This window comes from Podarcis bocagei (genome assembly GCF_964188305.1).
Source record: "Podarcis bocagei genome assembly, chromosome: 7".
Classification (NCBI taxonomy): Eukaryota; Metazoa; Chordata; class Lepidosauria; order Squamata; family Lacertidae; genus Podarcis; species Podarcis bocagei.
This window is the reverse complement of record NC_138132.1, coordinates 86,712,361-86,728,383: the sequence shown is the minus strand read 5'-3', so window position 1 is coordinate 86,728,383 and position 16,023 is coordinate 86,712,361. Positions and strand designations below refer to the sequence as shown.

The 16,023-nt window shown below is 41.3% G+C and overlaps 1 protein-coding gene and 1 long non-coding RNA gene across 11 annotated transcripts in view; both read left to right on the top strand.

Annotated features, from left to right (window-relative positions):
- LOC308592091 overlaps positions 1-16,023 on the top strand; it is a 302,880-nt gene that overhangs the window by 222,219 nt on the left and 64,638 nt on the right. The window lies entirely within an intron of this gene.
- RAD9B (RAD9 checkpoint clamp component B) lies at positions 63-13,609 on the top strand. Of its 10 annotated transcripts, none has more exons than XM_081203167.1 (11): positions 63-77; positions 2,982-3,052; positions 3,997-4,060; positions 4,839-4,953; positions 5,754-5,853; positions 7,078-7,184; positions 8,805-8,911; positions 9,284-9,348; positions 9,870-9,992; positions 11,064-11,202; positions 13,005-13,609. In XM_081203167.1, the coding sequence occupies exons 2-11, from the start codon at positions 3,021-3,023 to the stop codon at positions 13,128-13,130; spliced, it is 978 nt and encodes a 325-aa protein (XP_081059293.1). In that variant the 5' UTR covers positions 63-77; positions 2,982-3,020; the 3' UTR covers positions 13,131-13,609. The 10 variants fall into 10 exon arrangements, with proteins under 10 accessions (XP_081059293.1, XP_081059292.1, XP_081059287.1 ...); XM_081203166.1 differs by lacking the exon at positions 63-77 and adding an exon at positions 86-288; XM_081203161.1 differs by lacking the exon at positions 63-77 and adding an exon at positions 86-288 and having other exon boundaries at positions 3,911-4,060.

Below are 16,023 nucleotides of genomic sequence, written 5' to 3'. Positions count from 1 at the left end.
TTGCGGCTGCGGAGGCCCCTGCCAATCAGAGCTGAAGAGGCGGGGCCCGTTCGTTTCCGAATCAAAAAAGGGCAAAGGTGGGCGGGGGGGGGGGGAGAAAGAGAAGGCGGGAGGTCCTACATCCGGGCGCTGGCGAGGCCAAAGGGAAGCAGGTTCCGCAAAGAGGACCGATAGACACTTTCGGTTCCCGGTTGCGCACCTGCCAATGCGAAAGTAGAAGGTGGGCCGGAGGGCACCATCTAAGAGGCGGAGTGGGCAGCTGCGTCGTCGTCGGAATGAGAGCCGGAAGTGAGATGGCTGTCGCCCACCTCGTGACCTCTACGCCTTCCCCGTTTTTTCTGGCTCCGTCTTCCCTCAGAGTGGTTTTCCCGCCTTTTTGCGGGCGGCTCGTGAGGCGCCGCTGCCGCCGCTGAGGGGGGCGAGGCGGGAAAGGCGCTTTTGCTCCGCTTTTTGCGGTCGCCGCCGTCGCCTCGCCATGAAGTGCGGCTTCGGGGCTGCGGGTGTTCGAGGTAGCGCCGCCCCGGATGGTGACAGAAATTGCGAACGTTAACAACAGTTATCATTTTGGGTCCCTCAGACTCTTTTCCCGCGTGCCTCACGAAACAGTGTCGATTAAATCCCACGCTATTCTTCCACGTTTCCACTTTTGGATCCTTCAGCTGCTTAGATGCGAAAAATAAAATAAAATAAAAGTTTGGCCGAGTTCCCCCACCCCCGCCCTAAAATGGGTGTAGAGTTTCCAGCTGAGGCAATTATGAATAATACCGCTTCTGAAATGTAAAGTCCAACGTATTAAAAACCGCACAAGGCAGACAGAGAATAATAGGAGCATAAGCCACAAACCCTTTGAGGCACTTTTCATTTACGCAGTAGTCTGGTTTTGTAAATTTTTAGAGAGCATCTCTTGTTTACAGAAAGTCAATTTCAAATCACCTCATACTGCGTCAGTTACGGTGTTCAATATTTATTTTCTTAAAATTTGCAGAGTTGTATGCCTGCCATAGAGCCCCTGAGTAGAAAGAAGGGACTGAAATACAACCAGCTAGTCATTTGCTCTTACTACAGTATTTCTTTCCAATATATGCTATTTTATTTTTTTTTGCATTGCCTATTGTGTGGCATTTGTCGCAGGTGCTGAATTTTACTCGTGCGTATATTCATATGTCATAGGTAGAGGCCGACATCTACATCAAGCCATTGGTGTTAAAATACTTATTTTATATACTGTCTCAAGTCTTTGGCCATTTAGGGACTCCCCTCCCTGGGAAGGTCACTTTGGTTATGCTAAAGATGCTGCGAAAATAGCCAGATGCCAACAACTAACCAACACACAAACACATATACATAACATATTTTGCCATGCTACTATATTTTGGATACATAGTATACCATTGCTATGTATCAGGTTGAGCCAAGAGTTAATCACACGAAAGCATTTGTAAAAGCGTCTTGAGCCATGTCAATTGAAGCTTTAGTAGTGGCGAGAAATTAAGTACCGTATTTTTCGCCCCATAAGACGCACTTTTTCCCCTCCAAAAATGAAGGGAAAATCTGGGTGCGTCTTATGGGGCGAATGCAGGCTTTCGCTGAAGCTTGAAGAGCGAGAGGGGTCGGTGCGCACCGACCCCTCTCGCTCTCCAGGCTTCAGGAAGATATCCGCAGTCTAGGCAGCCCTGTGGGAGGTCCCACAGGGTTGCCTAGGCTGCGGATAGCAGCCTGCTTCTCGGAGCGTCGGGCGCCCTGAAGGCAGAGCGCCCGACGCTTCGGGAACAATTCCGCCGCCCAGGCAGCCCTGTGGGAGGTCCCGCAGGGTTGCCTAGGCTGCGGATAGCAGCCTGCTTCTCGGAGCGTCGGGCGCCCTGAAGGCAGAGCGCCCGACGCTTCGGGAACAATTCCGCCGCCCAGGCAGCCCTGTGGGAGGTCCCACAGGGTTGCCTAGGCTGCGGATAGCAGCCTGCTTCTCGGAGCGTCGGGCACCCTGAAGGCAGGGTGCGCAAGGCTTGGGGCGGCAGCGGACTGCTTGCCGGCATGCAGAAGCTTGGGGCGCGCTGACCTCAGCACGCCCCAAGCTTCTGGATTAGCGCAGGGGTCCGCTAGCCCTGGGAGAGGCGCCGGCTCTCCCACGCTAGCGGAGACCTTGCTGGCACGCAGAAGCTTGGAGCGCGCTGAGCTCCGCACGCCCCAAGCTCCTGGTGTAGCGCAGCGCACCTGGGGGGGAAATAAGATTTTTTTCCTTCATTTCCCCCCCTAAAATCTAGGTGCGTCTTATGGGCCGGTGCGTCTTATGGGGCGAAAAATACGGTAAATAGACACAAATGACCTCAGTCGTGTCGCAGGGAGTAACAAATCAGTACAAATTATGAGATGGATGCCCCTGCTGTGAAGTGGTAATTAAACTTCCATTTTGAATCAAAAAAATGGGGCTGCAGAGGAAGGTCCTGGAGCCTGTTTAAATATTGGTTGTAGATGCTCACATCTTTCTGCTCCAAAAGCTACCTCCTATTCTTGAATTTGCAATCAAAATTCCAGCCTTTTAATTATCAACTCAGTTGTTGACACCAATATTTCAGTTTCCTGACTTTGTAGAGTATGGGAGGGCAAGCTTATAAAGGATGCACATGCTGGGAATTAAAATGAACAGGCTGAATGCTTTCATTAAGAGTTCTGATGGGAAAATGAGTGTTTCTCACTCCTGCTCCATAATAGCACACAATTGGGTATAAATCCCTGTTTTTCTCCTTTTTGTTTGTTTCTGATTCAGGTGCTTTCTCTTAATGACCCTAATTTATTTTGGGTTTCTTATATAGCTAGTGATCAATTCAGAAGTCAGTCCTGTTTTGCTCAAAGTGACTTATTCCCAGCAAGTCAGTATGTCTACTTACGGTACCCAGTTGGGTCTACTTCTGAACCAACACATGTAAGATTGCATTGCAAATTGAAATGTGAAAACACTAATGCATCTTTTGAAATCTCATCTACAGTATTTGGAAGGGCCATACATGCCATAGCACGTATCAGTGATGAATTTTGGTTCGATCCTACTGAAAAAGGAGTAAGTAAACATTCAAAATTTAGAAAAAAATGAATATGGAATTAAACTTATTTATTTAATATATTTATATACCACTTAAGACAGTCTTACAAAATAGTTTACAACACAGGAAATACAGTGTGTATATACAGTATAACAACTTAAACTGAGAAAATACAACACAATACAGCACAATGGAATACAAGATCAAATAGTAAAGGTAAAGGGACCCCTGACCATTAGGTCCAGTTGTGGCCGACTCTGGGGTTGCGGAGCTCATCTCACTTTATTGGCTGAGGGAGCAGCTTCCGGGTCATGTGGCCAGCATGACTAAATATCTCCCCCTCAAAATATAGCATATTTTGAAACATCTTTAGAGCCAGGGATCCTCCTGCCAAGGCATCCTAGGAATAGCAATAGCCAGGAGGAATTCCAGGAGGATTGCTATGTAGGGTACAAAGAAAAAAAGATGAGTTTGAGTAGATATTTGAAGTATGAGAAGCGGCATCACACACCTGTTGTGTCAGTAAATTCCAGGTGTAAGGGGTAGCAAGGTTAAAAGCATGGTGTTTATTATCTACATATACAAATTGCATATACATATACAAATAATGATAATAAATAATAATTAAATATTATTTAATGGTGTTTAAAATTATTATTAAGTGCAAACTTACACATATCATATATATGCACATAGCTACAAAGATCTACAGATGCAAAGGCTCCTCAGTATCTGCAGTGTCTAGAAAATTTTAGATGCTTAAGAGTTTTTTTAATAACAATAACACCTAATGCCCTAAATACTACCATAGGATAAATGTTTTGTTTGTTTGTTATTTCAAGTTGTGGTTTCATGCTGATTTTGTCTATTCATAGCTTTCCCTCAGGTCGGTGAATTCTTCTCAGTCAGCCTATGCCTGTGTCTTTTTTTCATCCATCTTCTTTCATCACTATTCCTGTAGAAATACGCCTGAATTGGGTTTGAATAAAAACCACACACACCTTGCATACAAATTAGTAATAAAGGTAAGTCTCAGAGGATGAGAAAATCTATACTATTTTACACCAAAAAACCACAGTTCTATTTTCTGTATTGTGGTGTGTTGGTGGGATTTGACAAAACACAAGGTAAAGGTAAAGGTACCCCTGCCCGTACGGGCCAGTCGTGTCCGACTCTAGGGTTGTGCGCCCATCTCACTTAAGAGGCCAGGGGCCAGTGCTGTCACGTGGCCAGCGTGACGAAGCTGCTCTGGCGAGCCAGCACCAGCGCAGCACACGGAAACGCCGTTTACCTTCCCGCTATAAAGTGGTACCTATTTATCTACTTGCACTTAGGGGTGCTTTTGAACTGCTAGGTGGGCAGGAGCTGGGACTGAAAGACGGGAGCTCACCCCGCTGCGGGGATTCGAACCGCCGACCATGCGATCGGCAAGTCCTAGGCACTGAGGTTTTACCCACAGCGCCACCCGCGTCCCACTTGACAAAACACAACTTTCCACTAAAAATAGTTTTTGAACTACATGTAGTTTTTCTTCCAGTAATAAATTGTTTCTATTGAAGCTGCTAGAATGTTTGAAAAATGTATTTTGTTCCCCAACATTATTAGCACACAATAATAACAAACAGTGCTATCTAAAACTAGCACATATATCTAGGTCTTCCTTATGTACTTCCTAATGAATTTTTATTTAATCCTGTTTATTTAAATGCTAGTAGCCAAACTTTTTACCATATATAATCTTGTTTTTAAGGGCTAGTTTTGCTCTGATCTCTGCATTAATTCTTTCTTTTTAAAAAATTTCAGGCTGTCCTGCCTATATTTCGGTGCTTAAACACAGTGGAAAGGAACATAGAGAAATGCAACATCTATACAAACTTTAATGACTGCCATGTTGTTTTCCAGCTTTTCTGCAAACATGGTAGGTCAGTAGTTGGCACATTATGTTTTAGGTTTTATGGGCTGAAAGGCAAGCTTTTTAAAAAATAAATAAATCTAGGTCAGGATCCAAACAATAACACAACTTAGTTCTGTTTTCTGACAGACTTTGGACTTGCATTTCTTAGACCTGGAACTTTCCAAAACAGCACCTGATATCCGCAGAATAAGTTTTCAGGTTCCAGCACAAATAAATTAATAAAGTAAGCAATAAAAATATGTGTACTCAAGTCCATCAAAGCTCATGCCAAAATAAATTCATTAGCAGCCTTAAAACATTTTAGCTGTAAAACGTTTTACTGCAATAGACTAAAATGGCTGTACCTCTGGAAATACCGTATTTTTCCGGTATTAGACTAGGTTTTCCCCCTTAAAAATAACGTCCAGAATTGGGGGGGCGTCTTATACACTGATAGATCTTGCCCCATTTTCTTAAATCGGAGTCCCGCAAAATAGGGGACATCTTATAGAGGTATGTCTAAAGAATCTTTTCCACACTGTAGAAAAAAGATAATGTGCTTCCGTTATTGCATTAATAATTGTTGTTAGAGATACACTATGTAACAAAATGGCCTAGTTAAACTAATACTGTTTCTTAACTCCAAAGAGAACCTTACACATACTTTTTATTAAAAAGATGTTGAGCTCTCAGTGCCCACCAGAGGGCACTATTGGTTGGCATCCAGTGGAAGAGTACGCCTTCAGGAGTGAAGTCAAACTGTTGGAGATTTACAATGCTAATATGCAGGCTTGCTCATTTCCATCCTTATCTTCTCTCCTCAGGTGTTGTGAAAACTCATAACTTAGCTTTTCAAGAATGTGAACCTTTGCAAGCTGTGTTTGCAAAGCATTTGTGCCCCAATGCAATGAAGATTCAGTCAAGGTAATAGAGTTAACATACTACCAGCACACCTAATTTTAAAATATATTACTAGTGATGAGTGCCTGGTGCTGCCCAAGTATTTTTAAAAGCTAAATGATGTTGTGATTTCGAAAATGGATGGTGCAGTTTGTGAGTTTGGACCAGTTACACCAAAATTCAGACGAAGTTAATCCAAGTCACGTTTTGGTCTGCTATCTTGATTCAAAATGGCAGCTAGCATCCAAACATTGACAGAGAGTGCCACCTCCACCTCAGACACCCTCATGCCACATTAGGTGATGATATCTCAAGAGCTGACTCGTGTTCATAGAGAATGAGCAAACAGACAGACAGTGTGCATGCACACGAAAGCTCATACCAATAACAAACTTAGTTGGTCTCTAAGGTCTCTAATTTTTTAATTTTTTTTAAACTAATACATAAGTAAACCCAGTGCTTTTTTCAGGGGGTACTCAAGGGTATGCAGTTTCGGCACCTTTTTGTTGTTGTTGTTAAGTGTGGCACTTCTTCTAGAAAAAAAGCACTGAGTAACCCTCTTTTAAAAAAGTACTGAAAGCACTTAAAACTATTTAAAAGTGCCCATACACAAAAAGTACAATACCAAACCACAGAAAACTATTCCATAATAGTCAGTGTTAAGTTGTGGGTGAACATATCAGACGACACAGCGATTCTTCAAACAGTTCTTGTTTATTCACAGGCCAGGACAGAACTGAACTGAAGGGTTCAGTCAGCCTGCTTATATAGAGCTCCAGTACAACGTTACTGTAGCAACTTTCTAAAACTATCCAATCACTGAACGTCACTTTCAACAACTTATTTGCATAACTATCTACAGCATCCCCCTGCTGGCCCAGGGTGAGAACTTCAGTACATAACAGTCAGTTAGAGGTCAAAGGCCTGTGTTTGCCTGCAGGCTAAAGGAAAACTAACAGGGCCAGCCTAGCCTCCTGTGAAAGGGAGTTTCACAATCTTTAAAATATAGATATAGACAAATAGACAAACAATATCTGGAGGCCCTCAGATTCTCCATTCCTGCCTTAAGCACTATTGTGATTCCCCAGTCTCAAGAGAACAGATTGAACAAGGAAATAAGCCAAAGTTAGATAAAGGGAATATCAATATGCTATGGATTAAGTGAGATTGAGCTGCCAATTTTTATTACTCATGAGCATAGAGAGCTGTTTGTAATATGAAACACTATTACCCTTTTAAACTTCTCAGGCAGCTGTCTGATATACTGATTCATTTTCCAACCTGTCAAAATGAAGTAACTGTAGCTGTAACTCCAGTAAAAGTTTGTTTCAAGACTTACACTGATGAGGAAATGGGTAAGAATTGAACTTTCATTGTATGGTTAAGAAATAAGTCAATAAAGTGATAATTAAGAATGTTCAGACTACAATAATGTTTTCTCAGGAAAAGTGTATTGTACATTATATGACCTAAAACTATTATTTAGCAGTCATGGCAAAGAAATATGTTGGTATTTTTTAATGTAACCATCAGAATTTTATAACATGCCAGAATAACAGAAGAAAGGGTAACTTTTAAAAAACCCCAGTAAGGATCTGTGAAGTTGTGATTGCATTCTGTGTTCCTGTTTATTTATAAACAATTAATAAGCAATAAGTAAGTACTAGAAGTCAATTAATGCCAGAAATTGATAATATATCAACATTCCCCACATTAGGCTGTTTCAGCAAAGTTATAACCTATTATTTCTGCTCGCGTATACTAAAAAAGGAGTCCATTTTGAAATATCTGCCTGGCTGGCATAAATGTATTATCTATCTGGGGTTTGTCAACCTTTTTAGATCCGTAGGCACATTTGGAGCAAATGCCGCGGTTGCTATCCCGTCTGGCTATTTCTCAATCCCCACTCCCACCCACCCACCCACCCACAGAAAGAAAGTGCACCAGTGTACACACTTTGCTTTTCCAAAGGATTTGGGTAAATACTGGAAGTATAATTAATTTGAGCTTTGAAAATATCTGAAAGAGGTAATGAGAAAGACCTCAAGGAGGAAGTAGGAAGAGAGACTTTCTATGTACCTTTCAAGGGAGAAAAAGGTAACCCTTCTCCTCACCCTCCATTAGTGTCCTCAGTCTGTCTTCAGTTTGATGCTTTTTGTGGACAGAGGCTTGTTTGTGGTGGCCGTTTCTCCCATGGCTCACAGCCTCTGCCACCAACAACATGTGGTGCCGCAGGTGAACAGGGTGGCTACTCTGGAAATCATTGTTACAATCAGTGCCACCTGCTTGAAGACAAGAAAAATGTGAGCACAGCAACAGCTCACTGCGGAAGGGCTTGCAGGGCATGCAGTGGGGTGCACAAGTGAGGGAGGAGCACTGAGGGGGCAGTTCTGGCACCTTTTTTCCTAGGAAAAAAGGTGCTGCCCTTAACTAACAGCTGCCTTCAGCCCTCTTGCAAGAGGAGGTAGCATTGGTTAAGTCCCATATCGGGATGTTTCCCTCTCACTGGACAGAGAATGGAACATTGGTCACTTTCTGCAACTGTTGCATCTGGTCCAGGATGAGGGAGGCATCCAGCTACAACCTTCCTTTAGGTTGCTTTGCTGTGTAAAAATGGTCACATAATGACTTCTGTTACGATCACCCATCTGTGCCAGGTCTTCTCATAGGAGGCTCCCATTTTCTGTTTCTTTAACATTTTTTCCTTCAGTGTCTTTACTCACTGTTATTGGTTCAGTCATGGGGCAAAGCCTGCCGAGCCAGCCTAGGTCTTAAAAGTCACATCACATGGCTCTGCCATGGAGGTAGGGAACAGGAGGAGGAGGTCACCCAGTATCTGGATGTCTCTCTTACATTGGATCAGAACGAATATTCGCTATAAATGACCAATGTTCAATTGTCAAAGGCTTGGATACATTTGTTATGGTTGGGGCTCCATTGTTTTTAATTTCTGCCATTGTCATGATTTTGAACAGATTTTGCAAAGGCAATGCACACTGAGATACATATCAATCCAGAAGAATTTGAATACTTTCAGGTTGGAGTAGACACTGAAGTCACATTTTGCCTTAAAGAGCTAAGGGTAATATTGCTAATTATATTTCCTTGATGTATCTCAATATTACACAGTTATGCTCTTCCATGGGCACCTGCTTCAAAGTCTTGTTTAGGTGGTTTGCTGAAGGGCATAGCGGGTGGTGAAATAATGGGGAAATGACTGTCCAACACTGGCATCTCTAAGCACAGTAGGCATAACAGTCCTTCTGGATCAGACCAAGCATCCTTGTAATCTAACATCCTATTGCTGTCATTGGTCAGCTGGAAGCCTCCAAGTTGCCCATGGTCAAGTAATAAAATAATAGCTAGTTACATTGCAACACAAATGTAAAACAATAATCTAATGCTCCATAGTGTGTCATATTTGAGCTAATTGACATCTTTCACTTGCATTTAGGGACTTCTGACTTTTGCAGAAGCCATCACTGCTCCAGTCTCTATTCATCTTGATGTTTCTGGAAAGTAGGTTGATGGGTACTTTGGTATATAGCATTTTAGTATCATCTTTCCTTTGAACTTCCATAATCGCTACTCTTGTACAGTAATCAAGATTGCAGAATTTGTTGGGTCTCTGGACCGTAATAAATTAAAATAAATAAATAAATAAAATAAATTAAGATTGCTTAAACTTGTTAAGCTTGTTAAACTAGTAGTGAACATGCATTTCACACATAAATGCACAACCAAATTTATATCGAAGTTATGGAATATAAATTGTGCTCGTCATATGACAACATAAACATGTCCCAGAATCTAACACACAGCTAAGAGTGCTTAAGCTCATTGGGGTTTTTTTGGGGGGGGGATATTAACTGTGTTCTGTAATGCTACAAGACAAAGCCAAATAATATTTTAGTAACTCTTTTTAAGAGCAGATGACAGTATCAGTAGCCACCTCACTTTTCTGTATAGATGTATGGATATGCAACCTATTCTTATATGTGCCTGTAGCTCTCAGCTCAACCTTATTCTTACATATATAGGCCAGTTGTTTTCAGCATTGAGGATATGCTCATAGAAGCCAGTTTTGTTTTGGCTACCTTAGCAGATACTGAAGGCAGGACACTGTCTCATGAATCGCCTTTGCTTTCGCAATGCCAGAAAAGGTAATTGATTTTTAAATAACTTAATGCTTGCAAAATGCTAGACTTCAAGACCAAACTACAGTTGATGTTACATTAGTCTTTGGGTTTAAAATAAATAAATAAAAATAAATATCATTTCCATCTGTGATAACTCACAGAATCAAAGTAGGTGTGGAGGAGGAATTCCTCTGCTGTGGTCCTGAGGAAAATCCCAGTTCTAAAGCTGGCAGTTGCATTGTGGTGGGAGGGGAATTCCCCTTGGGCACCAATGGTGTGTCCCGCCCAGCAATTACTAGCTATAGTTGAGGGATTTTCCTCAGCCTAGGTAGAAAGGGTTGAAGACTCCCCTGCACCTTCTCTAATTGCATGGATTATCAGTTCCTCCAACTGATGCAAAGCATATTCTTTAAAATAAATTCTGCTGGTTATGATGCAAAGAGGCATGGAAAGTCATGAGTCATTTGGCCTTCAGATGAAGCCAGGTGAGGTCTCTTTAAATTCAGGAGAGGATACAGCTTGTGCTTTTGCATTTGCTCACAGTTAAGATTTGCTGAGCCATGGAAACTGGGTTAGGGGAAATTATGGAACCAATTCAAGTTTGAAGGACAGAATTATTTTAGAGGAAATAGTTTTTTGCCTGTTAATTTCTGTTGTTAGTCATAAGTTTTACACCAGTTGGTATAGTACTGCCATGCAGTGGATGCTAGTTTTATTATTGTTACTGCAATATGTGGCTGTACAGTGGTACCTCAGGTTAAGTACTTAATTTGTTCCGGAGGTCCGTTCTTAACCTGAAGCACACTTTAGCTAATGGGGCCGCCTGCTGCTGCCGCGCCGCCAGAGCACGATTTCTGTTCTCATCCTGAAGCAAAGTTCTTAACCCGAGGTACTATTTCTGCCCCAGAGAAGGGTACATATCATAACATTAAGGGTATCCTCCACTGCTGCAAAAAATAGGCAGCAGTGGAAGAGGCCTGACAAAAACAGTATGAGATCCACCTTGACAAAGGTCCTGGTCACAAATGCTGCAGAGAGTAGCTGTTTTGCTGGAATGGAAAGGCACATAACTCTTTCAATTCTGTGGCATTTTAGGAACCCTGCACTAAAGAGGAGCAATAAAGACCCCATAATCTCCAGCAGAAAGACTAGCAAGACAGAAACAACCACAACTACAGCAAATGGCTTCACCATTATGGAGGAAGAAGCAGTGCCACCTGATTTGGATTATAAGGTAACGCTGAAGACATATAGAAATGTTTATAAAAGTGAAGTCAGCTTGACACTCCCAAAAAGGAAAACAACATTTCTGTTGGGATTAAATTGGTAATTTGATATGTTTGTAGTGCTCCATTCAGAAGTGTTCCACCCTATGCAAATTTATTCCATTACTAGCAAGCAGTGCCTGCTGCTGCCTGGGAATTTTTAGAAACCCCAAAGTATTGTGATTTTTAAATGGATAGTGTAATTTGTGTTTTCACTCCAAAAATCAGGTGAGGTCATGTTTTGGTCCATCATCTTGATTCAAAATGGTGTCCTGCATTTAAATGTCAACAAAGACTGCTGCCCCCCACCTGGGAAACAGTCATGCTGAATTTGGCAATTATATTTTTAGAAGTGACCAGACCTATGCCCCAAAATGGGGTAAGTCACACTAAAGTGACATTTTGGTCTGCCATCATGAATCAAGTGGCATCCAGCATTGATGGAAGACAGCTGCCCCCAGTTCAGGAACCCTGGTGCAGAGTTTGGCAATGGTATCTCAAGATGTGCCAAGCCTATAGAAAAGAGACAGGTGCACAAACCACTTTTCAAAATATGCAGGATATGTAGGATGAACAGCTGAATAGTAGAGGGCCGATTGATTACTGCGTGAAACAGTATTTTGTCCCTCCCAAGAGCAACTGCAGTTTATAATGGAAGATTATCTATTCCATAAGCCTTAAGCTGCTTAACTTTTTTGTTTACATTGAGGAAAAATAACTTAGACCTACTTGGAATTCAGCAGACTCTTCCTACACCCAGCCATTTTGGTAGCAAAAAAAATGGTTGGGATTGAAAAGGGTACTTTTAGATACTGTTCCTTCACACAGACCCCAACCATATACATACGTCACACCTGTTTTTAAAGGCAGCATAGCATGTGGTATGAGAGGCTGAGTAAAAGGATGTCCAGACACATGGAACTTCTTGTAGCTTTTTGGATCTTGGTCAAAATTTGTATACATTAATGCTAAAATGAACATGACAGAAGAACAACCAAATATGGGGCATGCCGCATCTCTAGAGTGCAGGCTGATAAATTGAGGCTGAGTGGAAGAGCAGAACCTTTCTGCCCTCCCTCTCCCCCCAAAAAACCCCACCCTTATTTATTCCAGTGGATATTATTTCCAGTTGTGGAATCTCACCAGAAAAAAATGGGAGAAAAGAAGTCTATAATTTAAAGCATTTTAACCCCACTATTCCTAGAGGGGCTTACATAAGACTGATGAAAAGACAATTCATTCTGCTCAGGCCCACCAACATAAAGGGAAAAAGGGATGTGGATGGAAGAGAAAAATGAGCAAATGCAGACACTAGTTTTTTAACAGATAGGTAGCCGTGTTGGTCTGCCATAGTCAAAATAAAAAAATTCCTTCCAGTAGCACCTTAAAGACCAACTAAGTTAGTTCTTGGTATGAGCTTTCGTGTGCATGCACACTTCTTCAGATACAGGTGCTACTGGAAGGAATTTTACTAGTTTTTTAAGTTACATAGTTCTTGTAATAACCAACTTGAATGGAAACAGTTCACAGAAGTCTCTCCCTCCCATACAGCTGGATGGAATGAGTAAGTTATATTGAAAGAATTTCAGGCATATTAAGGGTTTAACTTGTTGCCAGCTCCTGCCGTATCTTAAAGACATGCCACTCTTCCCACTTTAGAGATTCAGCTCTGCTGCCATCACATCTCATTTGGCCCTAATATATATATGTGCAGTATTTCAAGGGTTTGGGCTGATGCAATGCAGTTAACTTCCTTTATTGCCTTTTCTAGTTCCATTCCCTATTCTTTGGGGCAGTTTCATCCAAGGAACAAGATATAACTCGTGTATTCCACACTTTGGCAACAGCAAGCGACACAGAAGATTTTAGCAATGAACAACTCTCCCCAACTTTTTAATAGTGACAAAGTATCAATCTGCCAACTCCGATGGTCGCCAAGGAATGTGTGTATGTTCAGCGTTCAGGCAAGCTGAGCTTCTGCTCATTTTAGGTGTTTTTGTGTACTCTGTTGTAGTCCACTGTTTCATAATGCAGGCGATGGCAGTTTTGCACGGGGGTTATGTTCCTGACCCCCACACGTGTCTGTGGAGTGCATGTAAGCCCGCTCCACCACCATTCCCCCTTTCCAGCCACTTGGGTTGTGACAATGTACGTTTGCATGGTCATGCATGCATTGAACGCACTTAAAATGCCTGTATTTTTTAAAAAACTAGAAGCTTTTGGATGAATTTTTCTTCAAGTTATCACAACTGTAATTTTATGAGATTTACTTCTCAGTTAAGCCAAGCATATCAGAGGGAACCAAAGCCAGTTAGTACACACACATATTGCATTAATGTTGATGTTTGATTGATTTATGACACAGGAGAACTTAAGACAAATAATAATAATAATAATAATAATAATAATAATAATAATAATAATAATAATTTATTATTTAAACCCCGGCCCATCTGGCTGGGCCTGCCCAGCCACTCTGGGCGGCTTCCATAAAACCAAAAATACAGTAAAATCACACATTAAATGACTGGTTGCAAAAATGGCATACATCCAGTTTCATTCTCCTGCTCCTTCTAAACGAAATTGTGCAAGATTAACTAGCAATAAACTGGTTTTAGCTCAAGTCTATTAGAAAAACATCTCGGTAGTGTTGAAGTGTTTATAGTATATTATGCCAGTAAATTTAAATGCCTTAGAAGCCTCCCTCATTTTATAAGCATGTGTTGTGTCACAGCAATACTCCTTTCAGAGCAGTGAAGTCAGAATGCATTTGGCCGTTTCAGCCCTGGTAACAGGCAGTTACCCACAGCAACCTAACAAAGAGCAACTAGTCACACGGCTCCATAGTCTGCTTTTCTTTAAGATTCACTTTCTTTCAACTCCCACAGTGAAGGACAATGGGAACTGAACTGCTGTTGAAATTTCACTGTACTGAAAAACAGTCCAACTAGTTCAAGTAGCAAATTCAGGTCATTTCTCTAGCATATTTGTTTACTACATGCCCCAAACCCTCAAACTGTTTTTGCTTTTTGCAGTAAAAATATTTGGTTCTTTGCCTTCCCCATTATGTAAGGTTTTTCTATCAGTGCTTATTGCTCAGTGTCTCCCTTTGCATCTCACCTTAAGAAATCACCAGCTGCATAACCATCTGCAATTTGTCCTTCACAAGCCCCAAAATGAGCAGAACTTGTACAAGGACACAAATGTGTTACAGTGAGATTCCATTTTATTGTGGTTGAACTTATGCAAGAGGAATTCCTTATGGATTGTTTGTCAATATTTTCTGTTTTGACTTCTGCATTTGAAAGGACAGCCCATATTACTGCAGGATTTGAGGGACAGTTGTTTGAAGTCTATGCACTGCATGCAATAATAGAAAATTCAGGTGTTATTGTTTTGCACCTATTTCCTACTTGGACAGTATGAAATAAATTCTCCCCCTTAAGCAATAAAACTGAAGTCATATGCTATTAAACAATACAGATTATTATGGGACAACATAAAATACTATTAACCTTGTTCAGATGACCTGAAGACTGAGTAAAGTTCCCCTAGAATGGGGGGGGGGGAGGGAGCGGAGTCAGTAGTGGGGATGGTGAGTTAAAAGACCCTGGGCCCAAGCACACATGCATATTGTATAAATACTTTATTTATTAAATATCTTTACAGTTCATTAAAATGTATTTACAGATACTATTCTTGCACAAATTATATACTTCAAACATCCAATTCACATAATTGCCTTTTAGGTAAGCACAGGTAATGATAGTCTCATTTAACAAGAAGGCATCCTCATTATATCAGCTTTGTCAAATAAAAGAAAAAGTCAGTGTCTACATTTAGCCTGGCTTCCCATGGAAAAGCAATCCATTACAAAGAGTAATTCCATTCACAGTGTCTTCATCTTTGCTTGCTTTTACTATGGACAGTTTTGTCTATATCCAATCTGGTCCCAAATTTCAAGGTTTTCCCCACTTGTTGTGGAAATAGCAAATTGAGGGAAAGCCATGGACTTACGTTTCCTTCATTAATATGGGTATTTCACATTAGCCTAGCCCTTCAGATCAACAAACTCAGTAACACAATTACAGGCATTCCCGTATAGCAAGCCCTGCAGCTGCAACTGCATTACTGGGTGAAGCAGGTTGATGCTATGCCAAGTAATTTCTTTCAGATTCTTTACAAAGCAATTCTGCAGGTAATATCTCCGCAGGCTCCACCCATGCATTTCAGATTTAAGAAAACACAAAATGGAATGTCTTCTCTGTGCCAAACCAAAACACTAAACAAGCTGTTAGGAAACACTACTGCTTTGAGGATTGGTAAATGTTATTTTCACAAGTACATGAGTCCTGCCTTTTTCTTTTGTAAAAGATATTTGTGCGCAAACAGCTTAAGTTCATAGGAAGAAATTAGGTTCAGATATGTTTGAGTGCACACCTTAAAATGGAAAAAAGACAAGCATGTAATAGAAATATTAATTCTTTATAATACAGTATTGCTCTAAAAACAGATGGCAAAAAGCTATAAACTGTACTGGTCTTTGGCGTCTGGAGAGGGGAAGGGGGAACTTAGTATCTGAAAGTTTAAAAACTCAATTTGATCGTCATAAAAAACATTGGAAGAGACAAATGGCTTTATACATACTGCTTGACTAAAAACTGTTCTAAGCAAAGCAAGGCCAGCAATCCCAACAGATGTTACAGTTCTGCTACTCAGAACAAGATCCAAGAACAGTGGCAAAAGGCTCCAGGCCATGACCATCTGGGCATAAGAAGCACCTTCTTTTC

Bases quoted from the DNA above. Each gene is read 5' to 3' on its own strand.
- RAD9B (XM_081203158.1), top strand. From the start codon at position 476: ATGAAGTGCGGCTTCGGGGCTGCGGGTGTTCGAGGTAGCGCCGCCCCG. The intron at 528-2,981 runs GTGACAGAAATT...TCTCATCTACAG, and splicing joins AGGTAGCGCCGCCCCGGATG to TATTTGGAAGGGCCATACAT. The intron at 5,854-7,077 runs GTAATAGAGTTA...TAAACTTCTCAG, and splicing joins GCAATGAAGATTCAGTCAAG to GCAGCTGTCTGATATACTGA.